This window comes from Saccoglossus kowalevskii, chromosome 1, assembly GCF_978046115.1.
Source record: "Saccoglossus kowalevskii chromosome 1, keSacKowa6.1, whole genome shotgun sequence".
Taxonomy (NCBI): Eukaryota; Metazoa; Hemichordata; class Enteropneusta; family Harrimaniidae; genus Saccoglossus; species Saccoglossus kowalevskii.
The window spans coordinates 20,365,292-20,390,064 of record NC_140641.1 but is presented as its reverse complement, the minus strand read 5'-3'; the positions used below and the strand labels follow the sequence as shown (position 1 = coordinate 20,390,064).

At 35.1% G+C, this 24,773-nt stretch overlaps 1 protein-coding gene across 2 annotated transcripts; it reads left to right on the top strand.

Annotated features, from left to right (window-relative positions):
- LOC100375041 (sodium- and chloride-dependent taurine transporter-like) lies at positions 1-21,865 on the top strand. Of its 2 annotated transcripts, none has more exons than XM_085499782.1 (14): positions 1-316; positions 11,657-11,788; positions 11,914-12,157; positions 12,961-13,093; positions 14,034-14,168; positions 14,259-14,362; positions 14,608-14,732; positions 14,898-15,010; positions 15,705-15,845; positions 15,965-16,067; positions 16,384-16,484; positions 16,820-17,014; positions 17,485-17,666; positions 19,140-21,865. In XM_085499782.1, exons 1-14 carry the CDS (start codon positions 115-117, stop codon positions 19,186-19,188), a joined length of 1,959 nt encoding a protein of 652 aa, XP_085355908.1. In that variant the 5' UTR covers positions 1-114; the 3' UTR covers positions 19,189-21,865. The 2 variants fall into 2 exon arrangements, 1 of the variants encoding a protein (XP_085355908.1); XR_014929617.1 differs by having other exon boundaries at positions 2-316; positions 17,485-17,803.
- The last annotated feature ends 2,908 nt before the right edge of the window (positions 21,866-24,773 follow it).

The window sequence follows — 24,773 nt, the reverse complement described above, 5'->3', positions numbered from 1 at the left end:
CGCGAAAAATGTTAATTTGCATAATCCCATGCTACGCGAAATAGACACATACACTCTCGCCTCCCGGTATATTGAAGACGTGTTTATAATAGTTGTCACCGAAACTTGGAAATCATGGAAATGAAACCAAACGTAGAGGATAAGGTTGATGTCCAATACTCAGATGTCGAGACGGGAAAGGAAGATGAAAAAGAGGATGAGATTGAGCGTGAGCAGTGGATCGGGAAGGCTGATTTTGTATTAGCGTTGATCGGATTCTCCGTCGGGTTGGGTAATATTTGGCGATTTCCCTATCTGTGTTACAAGAATGGAGGAGGTAAAGTGTCTTTTTAAATGTGTATATAAATATATATTGTAATTAATTGATTGATTGACTGCAGCCGTGTGTATTGAATGTGTATTTTTATTTTCACATTTCGAGCATGCATTCGTTCACAGGCATCGTTATCACGTGGCCGGCTTTATATATATACACGTACGCACGCGGGCCCCGGCCGATGACCATAAATGTTGAGTTCAGAAGTATTTATATGTCCCTGTTTTCCTTAGTTTGGCCCCATTGACTGCCAGATTGGAGCAATAGGTTAAAATGGTATTAGCTAGACTTGTATCGACCTCGATAACACAGTCAAAAATCTTCAACTACCGATTTTTTCTGGTAACATGTTATTATGGCTCTTTATCGCACGTCAGTGTTTTTTTGCCTTGCAATGCTTTCGCTGGATCGCCGTCCATTCGCGCCTTTGGCTTGCTTTGACAGAAAATCAACAATACAAAAGACTAAATAAGATTCCTACAAAATAAAAGTACACACCTTTCCTTAATCAAAGCATTGTTGCCATTGTCAACTTGTTCAAGGTTTCGCCGACAATAAAATGATGCGGCTTGAATTCAAGTAATAACATGCAAACATTGTTTCTAGCACTACATATCGGTTTGAGATGCACATTAAAAGCTTGTCTGTACATATATGTTGTTTACATCTGTGTTGTTATGCACTGCATGGCCGGTGTTTTAGTCACAGTGACATGTAGGAAATTTCCTTTGAAAGGCACGCCCCTGCTTGTATTTATCATACTAAAAATATATGTACTTAATATTTAACACGAAAGTAGGATTCGATTGGGTGCGCATATATCATGAGCAAAGCTATAAATAACCTAGTATTTCCATCTGCGTTTGTCATGTCTGATGGTGAGACCGTGCCTAGCATGCTAGAGTTTGTTTTCGTTTTCGCAGTGGTTGTTAAGAATGCGCAGGGACCAGCTCTTTTCATTCTTTTGGGAGGGGAACAATGTGGACTTTCACTATAATAGCTTGGCTAGCAGTTCATTATGTACGAGGTTGTATCAGGACAATGCTTTTTGGGCAACTTTCCAAACAAGTCCAGTCTCGTGGTATGACCTGAATAATTCATGCAAACACTATATAAAATAAAACAGTTCCCTTGAATACATGTTTTAGCACTTTTATAAAGTGGCATTGGTTTAATTCCTTTAGAATTATAATCATTGCGTACTTCTAATAAATTTGGATTAGAGGAAACTTTGTTTTGTAGTTATTGAGAAAAATCAGAGCCGAGATGCAGCTTTTTACTGAATTTCCATGTTTTGATAACAATCCGTAGGACCTCAATGTGAATGTGTAATTATGCAGTTCATTATGAGAGGGAGGGTAGATAGTATTAACTAGTAGAGTTATTATTATCAACCCTATCACAACACACTCGCAAGATAGTTGTCAAGTACTGATATGTTTGTCAAAATAAGTGAATCTTCTCTTCCTGAGTTTACTCTTGGCGCAACAAAGACATTGCATTCATTTTTATAAAATTTTATAAATTTTATAATTTAAACTGAGACAAGATGTTTCTATTGACCAATTGAATAACATTGGAATGTTTTCAATTGACTTCATTGTACACTGCTTGTTGATTGGCTTGTTTGTTTCAACTGCCATTGAAATACATAAATATTTATAAAGATGTTGGGAATGCATTTGTTGTGTTGAGAGTAGCTGTGGGAAATGTTTGTGTTTTGTTTTTCAATTGAGGTATTTGCTTGGGAAGATCATAACATTAGTATATTGGACACAAACGCATGACATAAGATGCGTGATTAGCTTCTACCTTAAACCAAGTGTACCATAAGAACAAAAATGTCAGAGACTCGCTAGATATCAGCTGTCAAAAGTAATTGTTCTTGTACAACTGTGGTGAAATCTATGGTACAATTGGGTTCAGGATATATGGATTTTCAGGTTCATTCGTTTTTGCTAGCCTCTTTCGTATTGGTTCGGCATCCATTCTCACAGGGGTCATAACTTTTGTCAGGATGTTTGACTGAGATAGCAATCTCTGATTTCAATTTTTTTCAATTATGCCTAAATCTTTTTTTTATCATATTGCGACAGTAACTCAATCTTGTTGTTTTTCTCGAAAATGGTTGACTAATTTAATTGTGGCTTGCATTCCTGAAAACTACAGTTGGTTTCATTCCAACATATTTTGCCCACTACTGTTAACGGGGTGAAAGTTGTCTTACAATATTGATACTTGTAGATAAAACAATTTTTGGCTGTAAAAATATTTTCAGAAATAAGTGTATGTGTTATTCACCCATCCTTGTTGACCTTCCAGCTGTATATGTTTAACATATAAGTGAGGTCACTGCCCAGCCCTCCTACAAAGTATGCAAATGTAGCTTCCTAACTATGTGGAATGAATGTGGTATATTATGAGATACCAACAATACTGGATTCCACTTGGTGGTGTTGTATTACTAGGATGCCTTCCCTGTGTTATTGATGGCATTCAGGGATGAATGTGGGGAAGGGAATATTATAGTAAAACTATTGATGCCTTACTCTGTATTTCAGCATGATATTTATGAATTTCTTTGGTAAGGCAGGGTTCCCCCTGGAGGAGCATTATAAGGTAGCGACTCCCTCTATAATTGTAAATAAACACTAGAGCACAATTATTATAACAATGAATTAACCATATGTACATATAATGTTTTGTTTTCGTGGGAAAGTTGTATACGAGTGTACTAAACTAGTACCTACAATCATCTTCCGACTGATTTTAATATGAATTGGTCAGGCCATACCCACTTGACTGCACCCTGTGTTCAAAGGAGTGTTTTGGATCACAATGTTTTAGGAATGTTCACAGTAGCGTTCTCACGCAACCTTTAGAAAAATCTGGATATATAATTACATCATTCTAAAGTGCATGTCTGCTTCCTTCTTTAACTTGGAGCCCTCGTTTTCTCTGCTACATTTACAGATTTTTGAAAATGGCAAAAATTGGTTGCAAGCGCATGAAATTAAATAATGAAATGCTAGTAAACATTTCGTTTGCGCTTTTTTTTTATTTTTATTTTCACCCCTTCCCTTTTTTTATGATGTATGGCTTTTGTGAAAAGTGATTATGACAACTGGAGTGGTAATTGAGTTGGTGGTTGTTTGTTTACTAAGCAAACACTTCACCTGACTTGGCGGGAAACCTTATTCAGAATGGAAGCCTTTACTGCCTGGAATTGGTTTTAAGGGGTGGACCATTTTTACTATTAGTGGGAGTGTTGAAATTAAAAGTAACAACACATCATCTTGAGTAATGACGTCAACTACTAAATGTTGTTAAGGCAGAAGACAAAAGTACTTAAAATGTTGGGATTATTGCTCTTTCATATGTACACTTGACACATTCCTTGTCTTAGCAGGTACTAATTAAGTAGACACTCTTTTATGCCACGTATCTATGGAAATTTCCATTACAGGTTTAACAGTACGCTTAACCCCGAGCAAATAAAAATGTTTTGCAATAAAAGTGCACTAGAATGACCAGGATTATTTTTCCCCTTGTATCGTGTCATTTACTAGTCTCGTTTCGTATGATATGGCACCTGCTTATTAACGTGATCATTGATGTAACGATGTAAAGTCCAGTAATCACTTCTCATTTAATAGCCGTGGTCTGTCTAGACCAGCTGGTTGCCAGAAATATTCACAACCCCCCTAAGGACAAACTGTCATGTGAATATTAATAATTAATGCAAATAACTAATAATATGAAAAATGTTGATTAAGCTTTGAGCATTACTTTCTGAGTTTGTGATTCTGCCAATACACACCCCTATTTCGTTTAGATTTATGACATCATGACGCTGTACTCCAGTGAGACTAGATGGAAGTACAAATCTCAGTATATAATTGGGCCCAAGCAACGTAATTTATTCTACTCGTACCCCGCTCCCAAAGAAGTTCACTTAAATTTATGAAGGGCCCTTTTGTATCCGAGACTACAATTAAGTGTTCACATCATAATTATCGGTATTTACTGCATTCATGTGAAAAAAGTTTAATTCATTGAAGCTAAAGTTTGTTTCATCATTGCTTTATTCAATAGCTTTCTGCGCTGCCCTCTCACCTTTCAGCTTTCAGTGTAATATCCGGTCAGTATATGTTGTAAAGGCAGTGTTGGCTAATTATGGAATGCTCATACCATATTTACTCTATTAGAAGTGCATCTCCAATAGAAACGCATATAAACAAAAAAATTACAATTATCATATGCCTAATCGTTGAAACTTATTTTAACCACAGAAGCGTATCTGTATTTTACACAAACAGATGCAGCACTAATGAGCAAATATAGTATTTGGTTGCCGACAATGAAAATATATGGTGACCAGTGTTCTCCACAAGGGGTTTTAGGTGGGCGGCCCATCAAGTTTTACGTCCGCCTAGTAACTCTCAACACCCGCCCGCCAACGTACTTCCAGCTGAAATTATTTGTAAAAAGCTTGCATTGTTCTTCCCAAGCCTAAACAAAAGAGTAGTTGCCCAACACTTTATTTTGCTATTGTTTCAAGAGTCCAAACATAAACAATGACCACTGGAAGTCTGCAAGCAGTTATCAAGTGTATTCATGGCAATGTGTCAATCGCCTGAATTCATTGTCGCCCGACATTGTTGCCACTTATTGCTCACGATACGCAACTACAGTGGTTTCAATTTACAGCTGTATTTTTAATAATCGTCTTCCGATCACGAAAGAAAGAAGTAAATACGAACGAAATGTATATGCACAGAAAATAAACAAATATATTAGCAGATTGCATGTAAATTCCAGCCGTATTTACAACGTTCGCTCGATTTTCATCGTGAAAACAGCATGGAGAAGGCAAACTGGTGACCTTTTGGCCTATCCCATTCAACGGCCGTCAGTCTTAAATATTATTGCTTGAAAATTATGTATTTGGGTGAGGGGGGGATTTAAGGCAAGACTTGCCCCTAGAGGTTTTGTGCATGTTGTCATGGTTACCATTTCAATCATAACTGAACATGTTTCCTTCAGGGACTGTTTCAAACCAGTTGCTTCTTATTCTACATAAACCAAGCATTGATAGAAAAGCATGAAAGCTATTGTGCTTGCAATTAGAAGTCTGGACAGTTTCTTGTGAAATTGAACTATGACCTATATAGGTATGTTGCTCATAAGGCAGTAAAAGTTTTATAGCTCAGTTATAGGAGTGGTATTTTCCACAACACCAAAATGGTGTACCTTTGAAATTTTGATTACCCAAGGTAAACAACTTAATACCTAACTTGATTACCTGAATGGACGTACTGTTCTGTTGATAAAAAGCAGCTCGACTATAGTCGTACACTGTGAGATAGTTTACTGTAGATGTCAAAGGGTGCCCCAAAAAGGTTATGCCCCCTCTCTTGCGAGGTTAGCCTAAAAACATGTTCCGCTTCTAAAAGTATAAAAGAATGCCCTGTGACAGTGTAAAGACTTGATAATTCGCAATGTATGGACATGTATGTTTGCATGTTATTGTGTCATGAACCGATTTTCAGTTACTTTCTGAAATGCGTGACTGACTGCCGCTTCAAAAACATAAAATATGGGACAACCCCTTAATTCAACACACTTGCTGACACCATTTTTGCACATTCATTTCGGCTTTCAGTCCTTGAATATAATAGCTGACATAAAATTTTTAAATCAGTGCTTACAGACCTTCCTGATTTAAAACCACTGACGCAACCATTGTTCCACTGACAATGAGATTCACTGAGGTTACTTGATGCGAGTCCTTGAAAAATGTATGATTGTACTCTGGTTATGTCAGTCACGCCCTGGACTCGTACAGTATAGTCGTAACAAACTATATCTACAGAAAAGTTAACTTTGTACTTGTAACATTCCCTTCTGAACTTCTCATTAAATTATGGATTTTTTTTCAAGTTTCAAGGTTGCCACCTACTACATGTTCTTTGATACACAGGTACATATAATCGAGCCTCTTTAATAAAGGAATGCCTTGTCTTTATGCAAGGACTCATTTAAATACAATGGCAGGGTTCTAAAGTAAGACGGATTCAATGAATTGGTTAGAACTGGTTCACTAGCTTTGACTGCCTCTAGAAAGGTGCTCTAGATTGTCTGCGTCTATCACACCACACTTTATACATAGGAATTCTCATCGTCCCCTACTACTGGTCATGATGCACGAGTCAATTAATGCAAAATAAAGAATCTTAAAATTTGTAGATTGTTGCATTATAGTTGTTGGAGTGTACGGCATGATTGATGGTCTGCGTAAAGTTCCAGGGTAAACCTGTTTGTCGCCGCGAGTTTCGAAGGTTCAATAGTTTAACGTTGACAGATGACATTTTAAAATTTGACCTTGCATACCTGAGTGTTTCACCTTTGTATAGTGTCGAGAGTCAGGAGGATTTTTTAAAATGAATGTGGTACAGGCTACCTGTATCATGTGGGTGTATTTGGCAGCTTACTGATTGAAATGATTAAAGTCACAATTTAAAATTTAGAAATGATCCTGCTTTCGAGTATCATGAGCAGCTTAGTGGATCACTGTGTTCATTCGTCTGTCCATATGTCAGTAATAGTCACTGTTAATTGCTTAATATTTGAAAAGGAGATAAAAATGACCTGGCCAAGAATATGCCAAAATTCTCATCCACTGCTAGATTCCGACCCTGCAAGAAAAATATTCTGTATCGCTATGTCCTACTATTTGAAGTACTGGAATATACAGATAAACAATTTCAGTAATACAGTAGTAAGTAGAAAAGTAGTGAAACCATTAAAATGTTACAGGTGAATCAGTGCTGTTATTTGCTGGTGGAAATGTTGTTAGGTTAAACTTTTCACCACCAGACTTTTTCATCAAAATTTTTCTTCACTTTCCTTTTATATTCTTCAATATTTCTGGAAATAAACCATAATTTTGGAGCGGACAGAGAAAATTTAAGTCAATTTTCAGTTTTTACTCAAAAAATTTGACTTTTTTTGTCTTAATCTTCTGAAGGAAAGTGCGGACTATAAACAGGAAAGTGCGGACTATAAACAGGATATTTTATGAATTTGTGATAAATAGAGGAAACTGGTGGTGAAAGGGTTAACAAATTGACTATTGAGATCACTTCAGCATGCTCTTATAGATTTAATTTTTCACTGGATTAAATTATTAATGATTTTAAGGCCGCTGTCATTTTCTTTAAAAAATCATGAAATTTGTTGGCAATGAAAATTTGTCTTTAGGTCTTACGACACACTGACATGGGTGAAATTTTGTCTTCATTAATGCCATTAAATTTTAAAAATTAAACTGTTAAAAATATTACCTGTACATTTTTTATATGCAGACTGACATTTTGTTCATTATGAATTGACAATTGAATGTCTATCGAAGATTGCTGATAACATTGCCACATTAAAAAATAATTCCATGATAGTTTTGTATTTGAGTGAATATCTTGTTAATTACTTTCCACTTATTTATAGATGGTAATGTATTTGTCCTTGGCCAGATAATGAAATATGACCCTTAAAATAATTTTTAAATCTACATATATTGAGAGCCCATTTCATATTCACATATTATTTTGTTACCCACATGTGCCCAAACAAAATTTTGAGTTATCACAAAAATTTATTACCATAAAAATTGTAATTTTTTGGGTGCTTTTCAAAGTATTTCATTGATTATACGTCTCTAAAGTGATTTTTTTGAGCTGAAGCATAAAAAAACTTCCTTAACCTCCAAGTCGTGTTCCTGTTAGAGTATTGACATCGACACAAATGCCACACCCCTACTTCTGAAAACTGTAAAAACTTTGAAAAGCTCAAGTGAGAATTAAAAACTTTCAGAAGGTCAAGTGAGAATTTCCCATGCCTCATAAATCCATGATGTCATTTCCTGTTAGGTAATGTATTGCAGTTTGGTCCTAGATCAACTAAAATGGACAAATTCAATTGGATCATGTTTTTGCGCATGTGGTTTGCATAAAAAAAAGGTTGCAATTTTATTTTGAATCTTAGTATCAATAGAAATTTTTGAGTAAAAAATTCCACAGTGTGTGATCTTTTATTTCAGGCTTGTCTGGCATGACCTCCTTTGCAAAATTAGTGTCACCTGCTCTCTATAAATGGCTGTGAGTTGATTACTGCTGCAGATGAAGAGCAGTAAATAATCATCTCAGGAGGTCCCAGTTGTATTGACATTTGACATCATGTGACATAGGGATGATACTGTTCACTGTGAGGGCAGTGTTCGCCTGCCAGTAGACACAATGTATAGAGGAAGTTGGCATTTATATCTGTCAGGTGGCAATGACATTCAATCAACAAATGTATAATTCATATAAATTTTGTGATGCTTGATGGAAGGAATGGACTTGTCTCTTAAAAATGACATGTGAGCTAGAAATAGTTCTTGCATAATTAGGGTAATTAAGGTGTGCTTTTCATATTTCTTTTGCACGGTCTGAATTTGGAGTCTGACCATCAGCGCTTCTTTTGTCTTGATTTAAGTGAGTGGACACTAACGCTGGAAAGCAATTAAAAGTGATTTTGCCAAAATGTAGGTCACCGAACCTCCCTCTCTGAAAACAATGCGTCTAACTACAACAGCTGTCGTAAATTTCCACCTTACCTTGTTTACCAATACATGGGTTATTGGCATGCTGCCAGGGGAAAAAAAGTTGTTTTTCTCTTCGCCTCTCCAGGCTGTTACCAGACCAGTTTATTTGTAATTTAATTCTTTTGACGCTTTCGTAAAAGCATTGATTTTATGTAGACGCTAATCTGACTACCATTGATGTTTTGGACTTATTTACAGCAAATTTAAGGGTTGTCGCCATTACTTGAAATCTGGTCAAAGTTTTTTCACCCTTATATTTGTCATATATGTCGTGCTGTTACGCCATTTACATAATAACACTGACTTATTTTGATGGATTACTCTCTATATTGGGGGTGCTAATTTAAAACCAAAAATGAAAAGTGATCCTGTCTATCAGTTCAGTATAATAAAAACAAAACAATCGAAAGGTTAAACAAAATATCGAAAGTTGATCGCTATGTGACTTTTAAAATTCCAATCTCCCTGTGATGGAAAGAATGCCATCTTCTCTTTAAAAAATGTCATTGCTTAACACAAAACGTTTAAAAAATTTTGTTCCGGTCAATGCACTTATGTAAAAATATGATATAACTATAAATACAAATAATATAATAGCCTGCAGAGCTGACCTTCAAGATTTAGTGACATCTGTTCACGCTATGTAAAAGACTATTATGGTTAGAAAATGCTCATCCCCTCTGAAAAAGAATGTAACTGGGAGTTAGTAATATGATCACAATTAAGGTAGCGGGACTATTATTTGCATACTTGTTTTCATCTTCTAATTGTGACTAAATGACTACAAATAGACCCGGGGAAAGTATATATTTTTAGAATCGCCAGACTTCAAGCTTTTCACAAGTGTATTTTGCATGCCCGTATCTGCAATCTACGACGCGTTACTCAATCAAAGGTGAAAAATTACTTTTTCTGTAAAAAAAATAATTACGCATTTATGCTGGCGATAAGAAGTATTTTTTTCACTTTTCCTAGTTGTTCAATAGTCTGGTAAATTGAATGTGTCTGGTTAGTTTTATTCAAGCAACGCGTTTTAAAAAATAGTGTCCTGAATTTCAATTACTGTTTTAGGCGCATTGCCCCCAACTCAAACCACAACTCGTTGGTAAATAATCGATGAAATAGTTTGTCTGGACACATTCAAGTTCCTCTCATTGTCACCTTAAAGCTGTGAAAATTTGGTGTTAATCCGACGACAATAAGTATACGTTATTTTTTGTTAAAAACCTTGTATTTTGAAAAACATAAACTCCTAGAAAACGTCCATGAAGTAACAGCAAAGATTTTCAAGCTTGTTTATCGGCACAATCAATTTGTTTTCCCATCAAGGTCTGTTTTACCATGTGTAGGGACATCCAAATGTGTAAGGCTATTGGAAACCAAAAAAATAAAGGAATGGGATAGCTATAATTGGATAAATTCGGCATATGAAAACACCAAAATCAATGATTTTTTTTCAGTGGCTGTGTGACCTTGTGTCTGACACATTCATATGCAAATGACTAATCTGTGAAACAAACAGGGGCGGAGACAAACCACTCAAATGTTTGGAAACACTCACTGTGTGTCAGATAGCTACTGATAACACATCCTAACATTGCTTTGTCTTGAGTTTATCTTTGAAACTTATAGGCACACAGATTAAACCTGTGTTGTTGATTTTGGAAAACACTACTGAGGCTGCCTTGCTTCCCGTCAGAAAATCTATATTTTAACCAACTTACATGACATTCTATGTTATATTGACTTTATCATATGAAAGTTTATGGTGCATTTCATCAATTAATAAATAAATGTGAAAATCGTAATTTTCAACACAAATAATAGTCTCGCTACCTTAATTTTCAAACTTTTGTTACTTTGGGAGCAGATTTCTAAAATTGTCTCCTTATTCCCACACAGCTGATGGAATTTCAGTCCTTGGAAACTGTGAATTCTATGTATAATGTTTTAAAGTTAATACTTTTTATAAACACTGCTTTGCCATTTACAATGGTGTTACTGATTAATTGAGTGGGGGAGGCAGTCAATCTCTGCTACCTGAAATGTGACAGCAATTCTGGACTAGGTACACACCAGGGTACTGATATTAGCCCTAATTACATATTTATTTTGGTGACCTTTCACCCTTTAAAGCAAATTTGACTAATGACCAGAGGTGGTGTCATTCCCTCTTTTCAACTTGTCACAGGAGTACTAACTACTAAAATACAAATGACAATGGTACCTGCAATAAGCACACTGTCTTGAAAAAATGACTTTGTATTTGCTTTGTTCAAATAACAACCTCACACACCCTTCTATTTAAAGTTCCTTCAATAACTACTCAAGGACTAATAAATGAATATTTAATGAGGTCAGATACCTTTGATGTTGGGTTAGCACTAGCTCAGTTTTTTGAATCAGAGTCTATGAATGTAGTTGTGACTAGAATTCCTAATACTAGTAGCCATCAATCAATCATTATCAATCATACAGTCAACACTTGTCAATATCAAGAATAATAAACAAATAATTGTTTTAAAATGGTGTATGCATTGTTGCTATTTGTATTCTCTCTATTTTGATTTATTTTCATGAACTATTTTTTTCTTCTTCTCTTTCTGTATGAGGGCGACATTTACCTTCCATTCAAACCTTTATAAGAACAACTATCAAAACAATATTAAATAATTTTTTTTTTTTTTTCTACACAGGAGCTTTTTTGATTCCTTACTTTATCATGTTGTTGGGGGCTGGAGCTCCTCTTCTTATTCTTGAGGTTGGTTTGGGTCAGTTCATGAGTCAAGGTGGCATCACAGCATGGTTGATCTGCCCTCTCTTCCAAGGTAAGAAATAAAAGCACGAAATAATGACAAAACCGAAATATTGTGGTTCTGTAGCCCTAACTTGGGATTATTCTGTGTCAAAAGAAAGTTCACGTTTTCATGGTATTTAATTTTGTTGATTGCAGGTATCGGTTATGCGAATACAGTAATTGTCCAATGGCTTAACATCTATTACATTGTGATCTTAGCCTGGGCGTTTTTCTACATGTTTCATTCATTCACGGCGAAACTACCCTGGGAGACGTGCGGTAACTGGTGGAACACTCCGGCCTGCGTTGATGACTACATCAGTAGCAGTAACAGTTCGGGTTTGAACAGTACACTAGATGTTAATGCAACACGTGTTGCATCAGTTGTGGAATTTTGGGAGTACGTATTAAGTATATTTTTTTTTAATTGCAAGTAATACTGTATTTGCCTCTATTAGGCCAAAAACAAATTTGATCTGTTGGTCTGCGCTTGGGTTCCAAAGTTGTCTAATGGAGCAACGATTGAATCATTGAAATGACTTATTTTTTAAAAAAACATGCACTACTTATAGAACAAATATGGTGTTTATTAGCTAATTAAAGCAGAGTACCTGCGTATCTCCAGCGATTGAGTCCAAAGTAACAACAACAACGCATGCAAAAATACGCAAAGGCTCATGGGTAGACGCTTATTTGTAAACAATAAGACACTATGGCCTTCTGATGCACGCACAAATGAGGACTCCCTCGATTTAACGAATATTATGTGTATTTCCACTATAAAAGCACGTTTAATTTCTATGTGAATGTTAACAATGTTTTTGTTGAATTTTGATGTACACCAAACGCTGAACCATCATGCCTTTTCAATCATTTGAATGCTGTAATATTTTTCTAGGATTGCTATTATTTTTGACAAATAGTTTTAATTCTACATTGCCTACATGTTTTGATTACAATGCAAGTTTGATTTTGTGAATTGTAAAAAAAAAAAGTTGATTTTGGCTTCATAAAGGTATAGGGGTTGTTTATTCATGTAGGGCAGCTGCAGTAATCAGGTTGGGTAAAATTGTTGATTTGTAAGTTGTTAATTAGAGCAGGAATTTTGGTATTTCCCCGATTCAAATGATTTAGTCAATTGTGAGTGCATTCATGGATGCTATTTCGAACGTTACTCAATAATTTTGTGTTGATTTCTTGCAGGAGAAAAGCGCTAAAATTATCAGATGGCATTGAGGATATGGGTAGTATGAACTGGCCAATGGCAGGATGTCTTCTAGTCGCTTGGATCACTGTTTATTTGTGTGTCTTCAAAGGCGTAAAATCTACTGGAAGGGTATGTATTTTTCATTAACCACCACCACCACCAGACGTTTGGAGCCAACAGACAAAATTTGAGTCGGGTTTTACTCAAAAAAAAAAAAAATTCAGAAAAAACAAGACTTTGAAAATGTGACGAAAAGAGGGAAATGGTTGTGAAAAGGTTAAACATGTGATGTTTAGTCTACATTTTTCCATCTCTGTCAATTTTGTTTTTCATCGTATTTTTATTATTGGTTCAAATTGTGTTGTGACAAATACCAGAGTAGTCATTGTCCTTGGTAGCTCTAAGGGTGGGTGTTACCTTTACTAGCTTTCTCAGGAACCGTGGACAAAAATAACGAAATGGACAATCGTAATATAGGTGAGATTTCCGTTTCGAGTGGGCTATTTATTTTGAAACATTCAGTATATGGCTTTGTTTTGTGTCTAATGACTTTAAAAGATCAATGGACCCAATTTTGAAGGTCACTAAGTGGTTTAAATTATTGTGGACAACCTGGTTGTTCAACCATAAAGTATGGGAGTAATCCTTCTCGTGTGATTAACTGTGCATGTCCATAGCGTTTCTTTTGTATCATTCAGCATTGAAAAGAAAAACAGCTGATTTTGGGGTGTGGTATGTTTGGGGAATAATTAAAGCATAGCAAAACAAATTTCCCACTCATTTGGTGGAATTGAAACTGATTTTTGAATTACATTTATATTCAATTATAATCATATTTGCAAACTTTAAATTGGAGGAGAAGAATGTTTACTGAGTGATTGTGTTGCGTTTACTGGGTGCGTGATTTGCTCGCCCAGGACTCTTTAGCAGTGTCCCTTATATGTAATGTTAATTTGGGTTCCAATGTATTCTATGTAGTTAATAAGGAAAGTCATAGATCCATAACCCCAACAATAAGTATAATGTATAGTGCCCTCACAACAACTTTTCTCTTTTACTTTGTTTTTAGGTTGTCTACTTCACCGCTACATTCCCATATGTTCTAATTACCATTCTGTGTATTCGTGCTGTCACGTTACCAAACGCTATCGAAGGGATTATTTTTTATTTGAAGCCAGATGTTGAGCGTTTGAAAGACAGTCAGGTAAAGTAAAAACTTGTTTGAAAACTTTTGATTTTTGATATTCCATTAAACTATTGTTTAATTTACGTTTTAATTTGATTTTTGCAATAGGTTTGGATTGATGCTGGAACACAGATCTTCTTTTCTTATTCTATTGGTCTTGGTACACTAGTAGCTTTGGGAAGTTATAATAAGTTCAAAAACAATTTTGTAAGGTATGTCCGACGCATTTACTATAGTGATCTTATTCATTGTTTTCTGTTTTACGGTTGTCTGCCATTTTGAGCTGCACCAGTTTCACTACATATCAATAAATTCTAGTGATGAGGTGACATAACACACAGTTATAAATGTATGTATTCTGACACATGAAATAAAGTAGTCCCAAAAACATCACATGTTTAAATTATCAAATGATTTTAAACAGGATTACTCATTTTCTTTTTCTTTTCTTCAATAGGGATTGTATTATATTCGCTTGTTTCAATAGCGGTACAAGTATATACGGTGGGTTTGTCATTTTCTCAACGTTGGGATTTATGGCCGGAAAATACAATGTACCAGTTGGTGAAGTAGCAAAATCAGGTAAACACACTTTTTTGTTTTTATACATATTTTTTGTTTCAATGTTTAGTTAATTTAGTTACATGAATATATAATTATGCAAACACAAGTACTGACAGAGTGTAGTCTAGTTGACACCACTCAGGACACAAGAATGATGCCTTCATTATGCTTAACTTCATATAGGTCCAGGACTGGCCTTTATTGCTTATCCGGCAGCGGTCGCGGAGATGCCAATTGCACCGTTATGGTCTATATTGTTCTTCTTTATGGTTATTCTACTGGGATTGGATAGCGAGGTATTCATAACTTGACATAATCCTCTTCAGTAGAGAGGATATGTTTTTATTTCTGAAAATCCCCTCATTACAAACAGAATGTATTTGCGCCATCTAGGGTAACCATAAAGATTTGATGTAATAACCTCTTTTCTTTTGCCAGCGTATAATTGGTTGGTATTGTTCATGTGGACATCTACATTAGTGTCTGTCGTCTTTCCAACATTGAACACATCATGGAATAGATGCATTGTAAAATTAAAAAAAAAAAAATGCTTAATTCCTGGGTAAATCAATCTTTAAGCATGTAGCCTTCTCTGTTTCTATTGATATTTAAAAACTACTGCTCAAATACTTACAAAAAATAGATATATGTAAATCATTCCATGTGACCTATGAATCACACCAAAAACCAATTTTGGACTACCTAAATCAACCAAATCAAGACGAAAGATCTGCTTTTGTTTTGTCCCCAAATTTCAAGAATAAACCAGATCTAACAACAACAAAAAGTGCTCAAATATTTTAGCAGACAATTTCACAGGTTACACTTATTTTTTAATTGAATACAAGTGTGAGAAGCAATAAAAATATCCACTACTCACTACCAGGTATGATTTAAAAAAAAAAAAAAAAAAAAAAAAAAAAAACGTACCTTTAATAAAAAGCATTGTCTTGATTGTTTTTTTTGTTTTTGTTTTTTTTATCTTGGCAGTTTGTTGGCGTTGAAGGTTTTGTAACTGCCATCTGTGATCTTTTCCCGAAACAACTGAGAACAGGGAAATACAGGAAACCTCTGTTCATTGCTGGCTGTTGCTTTATTTGGTTCCTGGTTGGTTTAATTCTCATCATGGAGGTAAGTTTAGCTGTCGCATGATAGGTGTATGCATGACCATGTGATCACCATGTGATTATCATGTGATGGTCAACTTGTTTGTACACAACTTCATAGTTTCTATTTGTATTTGATTTCAGGGTGGAATGTACGTGTTCCAGATATTTGATTACTATTGTGCCAGTGGTATTGCACTGTTATGGGTGTCCTTCTTTGAAGCTGCTGCTATTGGTTGGGTCTATGGTGAGTAAATCTGTGTTCTTTCAAATGCTCATTCAACATCAAATGAAATTGTACTCCTATCATGAACACTACACAAATTATATAAAACAAAAGGGTAGTCACCTGCACAGGCATGGGAATTGAGTCCCAATGACAATAACAGTGCACATTAAAAACGCAAAGGCTCATTGGTAAACGTGCGTTTGTAAACAACGACTTGGTATGGCCATCTGACGTTTGCGCAGGTGACGACTCCCTCGCTTTAACTGAAAATTGTTTCACTAGTCGAGAAGCTAAAACATGTTTCTGATTTTTTTTTTTTTTTGCTTGATTATAGGATCTAAACGTATGTACCAACATTTTGAACATATGCTTGGATGGAGGCCTGATCCATGGAATCGCATATGCTGGATTGTGTTTACTCCTCTCTTTTGTGCAGTAAGTATCCGTTAGACATCCTGTATACATGTACAGGTACACTCGCCCACAAAACTCGGTGCTCGAAATTATGGCAGACACGTTGGTACGAGTACAGAGACATGGTGACCAGACAAGCCCTCTGCATTTTTCAGTCAGTCCTCATGATGTTGTTGAGGACCATATCAAGATAATACATTTCGAAATGACGATAATATGGTTTTACAATTATGCACTTTTTTTTTTTCTGTCGTTATTTAATTATAAATTCAGTGAAATGGAAAAGGTTTGTAATACATAATCCGCTGTCAAAAGATTGACATTGTTGTAATATATATTGTTTCTTTTTTTAACAGAGTATTTTCATCTTCAGTTGTGTTAGTTACAGTCCTCTGACTTATGAAAGATCCTGGGGTGAATATGTTTACCCTGATTGGGCCATCGGCTTAGGCTGGGTCATGGCCTTGTCTTCTATTATCTGCATACCAATAGCAGCCACTGCTAGGATGATTATGGTTCCTGGCAGTTTCAATGAAGTAGGTCTTTTAGAAGTAAGTGAAATTAAATTTGTGTTTCCTGGTGTAATATTTCTTATTTGACACTGACGAAATGAGTTTAGGCTGAGGGGAAAAAAAAATACGTTTCTCGTTTTTGCACGTATCATTTTGAACTATACGCCTCGGACGTTTTTTTCCTTCCAAAACATTCCAAAATGCCGCTTGTACTCGCACTTGTTTCAAATTTCCCCCATTTTAGTATTCAAAAAAAAAAATCGCCTCATTTTAAAATTTCCATGAAACTGAGAATTTTTTTTTCCTGGCCTTAGTTGAGCTTGTCAAGTCCCTGTTATCTGATAGCTGTTGCAAGAGGAACAGCCACAAAAAAAAAAAAACTTTTCTTCTAAGAATGAAATTTTAATACTGAGGATGATGGGATTTGGAACCACACAGCTGACAAAAGAATAGAGTGAAAACAAAAATGTTAATATATTGTCTGACTTAATTTTACTCTTTGTTTACAGCGGTTTCGTTACTGCATCACCCCACAACTCAAGCCTTATCAGCTTCGTAGAGAAGAAGCAAAACCGACGATAATAATGACGACCGGTGTATTCAACATTGATACCACAGAGCCACTGAACGGCAATCCACCTCCATACAATGGATACTCAAAAGATAAAGAAGCAGAACTTCAATATATGAAGTAAGTGTGTAACCATGGTGATGACATGCTGATGAGGAAGGAAGATGGCTCTACTAACAACACTCATCGATGTTGAACCCGCAGCATGAGAACATTGCAGTGTACAGTACTCCCTAGAGTACAAATAAAGAAAGGGGGTAATTCTCTTTATAAATTGGGAAGCTTGCAACATGCCTTTCGTGTTATAACCCCTCTCGTCATTGGATGCACTATATTGTACTGTACTACAAATGAACATGCAAGTGTTTCGAAACACTTATTTCAACTGGCAGCATTTTCAAAAACCTGGTGTATCCGAGATATTAACTTGATACTGTTACTGAAACGAATGTTCGGTGGCGCCTGGGTAGTTTGCCAATCATCAGACAGACATTCCCCTCCCAGCATGTGTAACAATCCCCCTGAGTTTTATTCAAAGTAATGTTCCCCTACAACAAATATTGTTGGCATAGCAACTGGCAATCTGCTGAAGTTGCAAGTTTCATAATAAGCGATCGGTATTTTGAATATTATGGGTGGGAAATCTGTTGAGGACCAACGCTTTTTGTTTAGTTTTATTTTTGTAATTCATCTAAATCGTGTAATTTAAGCCGATCAATATTTCTTGAATCATGCTCTTACAACTGTATCAGTGAGGAGTGTTGTATCAGGGGGAGCGAGTTAAACATTCAAAATAACATAGAAATAGTTGGTTAATTCGCAAGTGACGCTATCTTACTTAATCAGATTATACTGACAATTGCAGGGAAGGAGAAATATTACTTCCCTCGCAATTCTAAGTCTGTGAAAAATTAGAGTCTTGTTCTTAAATAAACAATGTCTAAATCTGGTCATGTAAAATGGAGTGTCCAATACTGTCAAACCTTGGTCATCCCGACAGCTCAGGAAAATCCTCATTATCTTTGATTATCTCAGAAAAGACCTCATCATTCTGGGACCACTCAAGAGTGAGCTTGATCCTGATTGGCTGAATGATGCAGTGATAAATTATCAGTGTTATCCAAAAACAGCCTATGCTGGGATGGTTTTAGGGTTGGGGTAACTAGTAGTATATACAACTAGACAAGTTGAATTTAGATTTGCGTACCTTATTCGCTAATTTGGTCTATATCCAGTTAACATGGGAATGATTAACATAATTATTTGATAATGGATATTTGAAAAAAAAATTGAGATCTTTTTTCCTTCTACCAAGTGTCTTTCAGACTAGCTTTTTAGTCTTTCTTGGCCCCCATTTTTCACAAAATTGTTCAATTCATAGACTGTATAGCATCTATGGTTTGAATTTATGCAAGCTAAAATGCAAGTTGCGTATGTGCAATTTTTCCCCACATTTGGGTTGCTGTGAATATTTTCTAAACATATTTTCGCATTTTACACTCCACATCTTTAACTAATATTGCAATTATAGACTTTTTTTTTTTTTAAACTCCCACATTTTTCATTGTTTTCCACCTGTGTTTTTCTTTACAGACCCGGTGGTGTAGAAAACCCGGGGATGCAGTATGTTACCGGAGTCTAATAGGGTTGTCATAGTGATAAGCTTCCTTTCACCAACACATACCTGCATATTTTACCTGGTGCTCCCTCCGCCACTGCTGGGTTGTACAGTCAAACTAAAACATTTTGTCTTTTTTTATTTTTTCCCATGGATTAATAATTTTATTCATTCATGATGTAATTTTTTTTTTAATACATTTTTGTCTTCATTCATTCAGTGCATGTTATTGATATGGTTATCAGACACTTCCTAACAAATCCTTTCTGTTCCTGTGTTACTGTTGCATCATGGGTAATATAACACATAATGTGCTTCCAGACAGTTCTTATAATTCCACTTCTCCTGTACCATCAATAATGGCATTCATCATAACACTCATGTTGTTTTGTTTTATTTTGTCATGTTCTAATAATTTCCTCTAATCAAAGTAAAAATACTAGTAAAACAAACAAAACTTTTAAAAAGCATTTACATCTACAAAATTATAATAAAATTTTCACAGACGATGCGATTCAAATTTAAAAGCAATGTTTGTATATTGCATCATTTATTGTCAAACTAATTTGCCACAGAAGAACTCTTTGATTAGTAGGAAACTTGTGGAGCTTCTAACTATTTTTTTCTTTCTATCATAGGAAGGTTATCTCCACCCATCTTTAACAGTTATCTTCTAACTTACAGATGTTAAGTACATTTGTCCCCCCCTGTATGATGACGTTGGGATCCAACCACATGATAATTTGGATATTTCTCATCTTACGAGATATAAAATTGATCCGTTCGTTCGTTTGACTATAAATAAAACCTACTCGGTCGGATTAATTTTATCTTCAATTTTTTGTTTGGTACTGCCATTTACTGTTAATACACAAACATCAATTCTGTTGAAAAATACCATGTGGTGTATGTATAGGATCAGTCATGCTGTAATTTTCATTTGTGAGAAACATGGAAGTCTCAGAATAAATGAATATTACTTTTCATGATACGGCCGAGCATGAGGTCCTCTTTGTATTGCCACGTTCTTTGGAATGTGCATGTGTCACATAACATTTTTTTTTTCTATTTATTTATTTTATCACTCGCAGATTTTTCTTTTGTCTATGTTTGTATCCTCCTCTTTTCAATATTCTATGATTTTTCATAATTTCAGGGAAAGCCTGGTTTAAGAATTAATTGGGTTGCTCCATATCCACAATAACTTGGGTTGTTCTTTTTAACCTCTTCATTTCATTCTATGTCCAGTGTTTTTCTGTGTTTTTTTTCATTACATGTAAGTCTATTTATTAACTGCACTTGAGATGTATATTTCTAGCCAACAAGTCATGATTTTTTTTTTGATATATAGCTGGATGAAAGAAAAAGAGCTTAGTACTGCAATTATGTATTGTCTTTTTATATAAACTGCCCAATATTTAATTGATTAATTTGTAACAAAAAAACGGCTTTCTTCCAACCACTTTCTTTATTTTATTTTTTTATTTTTTTTTATTTCCGATATTATAAACTTTGACTGTCGGTATTTTTAGTTTTCCCAAAATCAGCGTCTATGATTTAGTATTTGTTCATACTAGGATATGAAAACTGCTTAAACTATTCTAATGAAAAATTGGCAATGGGCTGAGATTTACGAGAAAACGTTCAGTTGGTCTTGTATAATAGTTAACTGACTAGTTGATTAAAATTAGGCCACTGCAGGCCGATATTTGTATCAGTCAACACATATAGGTACTAATTATTTATTAACCTTAAGAAGCAAAATAGCCGGTGTTTCAATCTGTTGTAATTTTTTTTGTATATTTTATAAAAACTGCTGAAACACGGGTTCTGAATTCAAACCATCTTCTGCGTCTATTTGTAAAATCTATTCTATTTCATATTTAAAACTGCTTTGATGTCGGTCAGTAACTTGTTTTGCTTTAGAATTTGCGGTATACACAGAACACGTATATTGAAGACAAAATTTCTTTTTCTTTTTTGATCCCGAGATTAACAAAATGAATACATTCTGCACTAAGTGCAGTGATTTGCATAATTGGGTATGTAAATTTTAATTTGGCAGGAGTCAAATTTTAGTTGTTTCTCATACCAGTTCATACCAGTTCATACCAGTTCCAGAATACAAGACTCTGGGGGGTGGTCATATTGAAAATATGGTTAGGGTGAATGTTCTCAGCCAGGAAGCGAATGTTGTATGAAAAACCAAACATAATTGTATATTGAATAAAAAGCTTCTCAGCATGTTATTTTTGCAGACAATTTTTTTTTTCCACAATCAAAGATATTAAATTAGTATGCCAATCATTTGTAAATTTCAAATTAAATTTGCATAGTGTAACCAGTTTATGTTCTTCATGTTTTCAGGGTTTTTTTTTTTTTTTGTATGGCTGATGTGTGTGTTATCATTTTTCATAAGCTTATTTATAATTGGTGTATAAAATCAGTAATATGTATTCAATGATATGGAAACTTTTCGGGTTTGTGAAAAAATTTGTTTTGACATTTCTAATCATTTGTTTCAAATAACGCAATTGTAAGGTTTTACACGGCGGTGTTTGTAGCAGTTGGTTGGACTTGGTCTTAATCATGCTTTGATTGGCTAATTGATGCAGCCTGACGGGTTGTTCCATATCTATACAGACTTTTATTGGGTGTAATTGTCTTCATGATCTTTGAATAAAAAAAGCCTGAATACTGATTTGTGTGTTACTTGCACTATGCATGGAATCTGTATTCCTGTTACAAGCTGTTTCTTAGGCTGGCAAAGTCTGGTCTTTTTTGTTTTATAAAAAGAAATAATTGTTTTCAGTCCTTTTAGCGTGATCGCAAAAACTAACGTGACAGTGAAAGGAATCCATTTTTTTTCCGTGGTCACGTTAGTTTTTGCGATAACGCTAAAAAGGCTTAACTGACAATTTTTTTTTTAAATAAAAAAAAGTCTCGATTTTTGCAAATCTAGATGTTACTATGCACTATATTTGCTCTATTAGACGGAAACATTAGAAATCGTGGGTTTACTGATTGTTAAAGTATGCTAATGGTAGTTAGTGGTCTGAGTTTCTAGTAAATGTTCAATGTTTGTAGGACCAAGAAAGTTTACTAGAACACAGTACAAGCAGGCTGTTGGTGCTACAGTTGCTGTACTTTAACAAAGTAATACTGCGAGTTTTAGGTAGATATCCTGCCACCCCCATTGCAGGTTGAGTGTTGTAGCATCATACATTTGTTACATAATACCTTTTGTATGGGTCAATATAGAAATAAAACAAAGTAATATTTTATTAAAAACTGGGCCTTCCATACATAACTGATATTACCATGGCTGCAACACGAGGCAAAAATGTCAGGTGCCTCCATGAAAAGGATGTCCTGCCCCCAATTCCCCGGTAAAAACATCCCTACTGGTAATATTTTCATGAAATTTGCGACATTCGCTATAAAATGTTCACAGAAAGTTTTTCCTCTGCATGTCCCTCGAATCACAGTGCTCGAATACACACCGCCCCATCAAACCATAAAAACAAAAGTATTTGAGGGCGCTCTTCATAATCGCAGCTCGTTAGGAAGAAATATTGCGAAACTCTGGTGGACAAAACCAACTCAGTTATGCTGGAACATTTGAAAAGTAAAGTCCAGCGAAAATATTACATTACACAATATTGGGGCGTCAGTTACTTCATTATCGGATAACATTTCTCAAAGCCTCTTCCGAGTTTTTAATACTTTTCTTCAAAAATATCACGAAGCGCCGTGGAAAGAAATAATGAGGTGTGGTTATTCAAAAATGGAAGTGCTGACTGGCTGTCATACACGCATGGACCAACCATGAAATCGTCGCCTTTGTTTTTATGTACATTATATGGAAATTGGGCTCGATGGTATGGAATACACACCGCCGAACCAAGAAGAGAGAGAAAATAATGCTTTTGTGTGGTGGCGTACATCAATTTTGCGATCATAAAAACAAAAGTATTTGAAGGCGCTCTTCATACTCGCAGCTTGTGAGCCGTGGAAAGAAATATTGAGGTGTGGTTATTCAAAAATGGGGGTGATAACTGACTGGGGGATGCGCGAAAATTTCGTACACGCATGGACCAACCATGAAATGAAAACCTACCATCACATGGGACCCGTATCGCTGTGACGCGCTTTAAAATAATAATGAACTCTAAACTACAAAGCGTTGAATTTCAGAAAACCATGAACGTTTTACAGATATTAAAATGTTTATATATTATTATATACTATAACATATTTTATAAATTTCAAAGAACGGAATACGATTACACAACGGTCTGGTGACCTTTGAACCATTGTGATAATAATAAAAAAATGTCTTGCAGTTTAAATGTTCGGTACCAAACGATTAGTTTGAAGCGTTTTGAAGATTATTGATTGATGGGATCTAAGTTCAGCGTAAATTTATCATGATCGAGAAAAAGCCCGGAGTTACGTGGGAACGAGGTCAACCCAAATTTATTCTCAGGCCTTTTTTCGCTAAATTGAATACAACGCGATTTTCTAGTGATTAATTTGTCTGTACATCGCAACGTCAATGACCAATCAACAGTGAAATTCCTCCTAAAGTTAACACAGAGGGTAGTAGTGCAAAACGCCATGGGGTGACAATACCAAATAACTGCCTAGTTACGCAATCTAATACAAATGAATAAAATACAGTTTCAAAGTTAATACAAATATTTTAATAACTAGTCAATTATATGGAACATACTTATCTATAATAATAACTAATAATGGAAAATAAATACGAGGGCGTGGTGTTGGAGTATCCAAAGTGTTTACCATACAGCTCTATGATCTGCCTTATACGCTAATAAGTGGCGTGTGTTGCACTCCGATATCATTATTGAAGGTCCATAGGGCGGTCTTGGAACTGTGCTGTTATGTGAAATATAAATTGAGCGTATATACTCGAAATGCGATGTTTGAGGATTCTAAAAATTTTTATTTTTACATTGAAATTATCTCTTCATATCTCGAAATTTTCGTCGGTTCCATGAAAAATATATTATTATTATAAATTTAAATATTGTTAAAACATTTAAGACATTGAATTTATTTTAGTGAGTTTCTGGTTTTAATTGAACCTTTTTCTATCAAAATATTTGAACTATGCTTGATTTGTGGCCCAATAGCGAGTTCCCCGCCAATGTATGCGCAGTAACACTACGCAGTAGTCCGAAATTTGAATTCGGTTCAAAATGCGTTAACAATCAAACGAGAAGCCAAAATGAACGCCAACGTTCGGACTCGCTGAAAAGCAGTAAAACCTAAAGGTTTGTTACGTAATTCAGACTATCAAATGTTTCACGATAAATATTTATGGATGATATCATAGTGCGGAATTTAATAGTAGAAAATACTTTTCTAAATTTTCTACTTTATATAAAAACTATAAAAATGGAATTTCAATGCTGCTCCGCGCATGCTCAGCTGGTGTATTTCATTTTACGTTTTGTCGCGAGGAATTTACGTGGGCAAGTCTCTGTGTCCCTGGGCAAAGAAAGCGAGAGTAATGAAATATTTCACATACTAGTCTATAATACCTCATAATTTTAGAAACGATTTCAGAGTACCACATTAAA

Bases quoted from the DNA above. Each gene is read 5' to 3' on its own strand.
- LOC100375041 (XM_085499782.1), top strand. From the start codon at position 115: ATGGAAATGAAACCAAACGTAGAGGATAAGGTTGATGTCCAATACTCA. The intron at 14,733-14,897 runs GTAAACACACTT...AACTTCATATAG, and splicing joins TGGTGAAGTAGCAAAATCAG to GTCCAGGACTGGCCTTTATT. The intron at 17,015-17,484 runs GTAAGTGAAATT...CTTTGTTTACAG, and splicing joins ATGAAGTAGGTCTTTTAGAA to CGGTTTCGTTACTGCATCAC.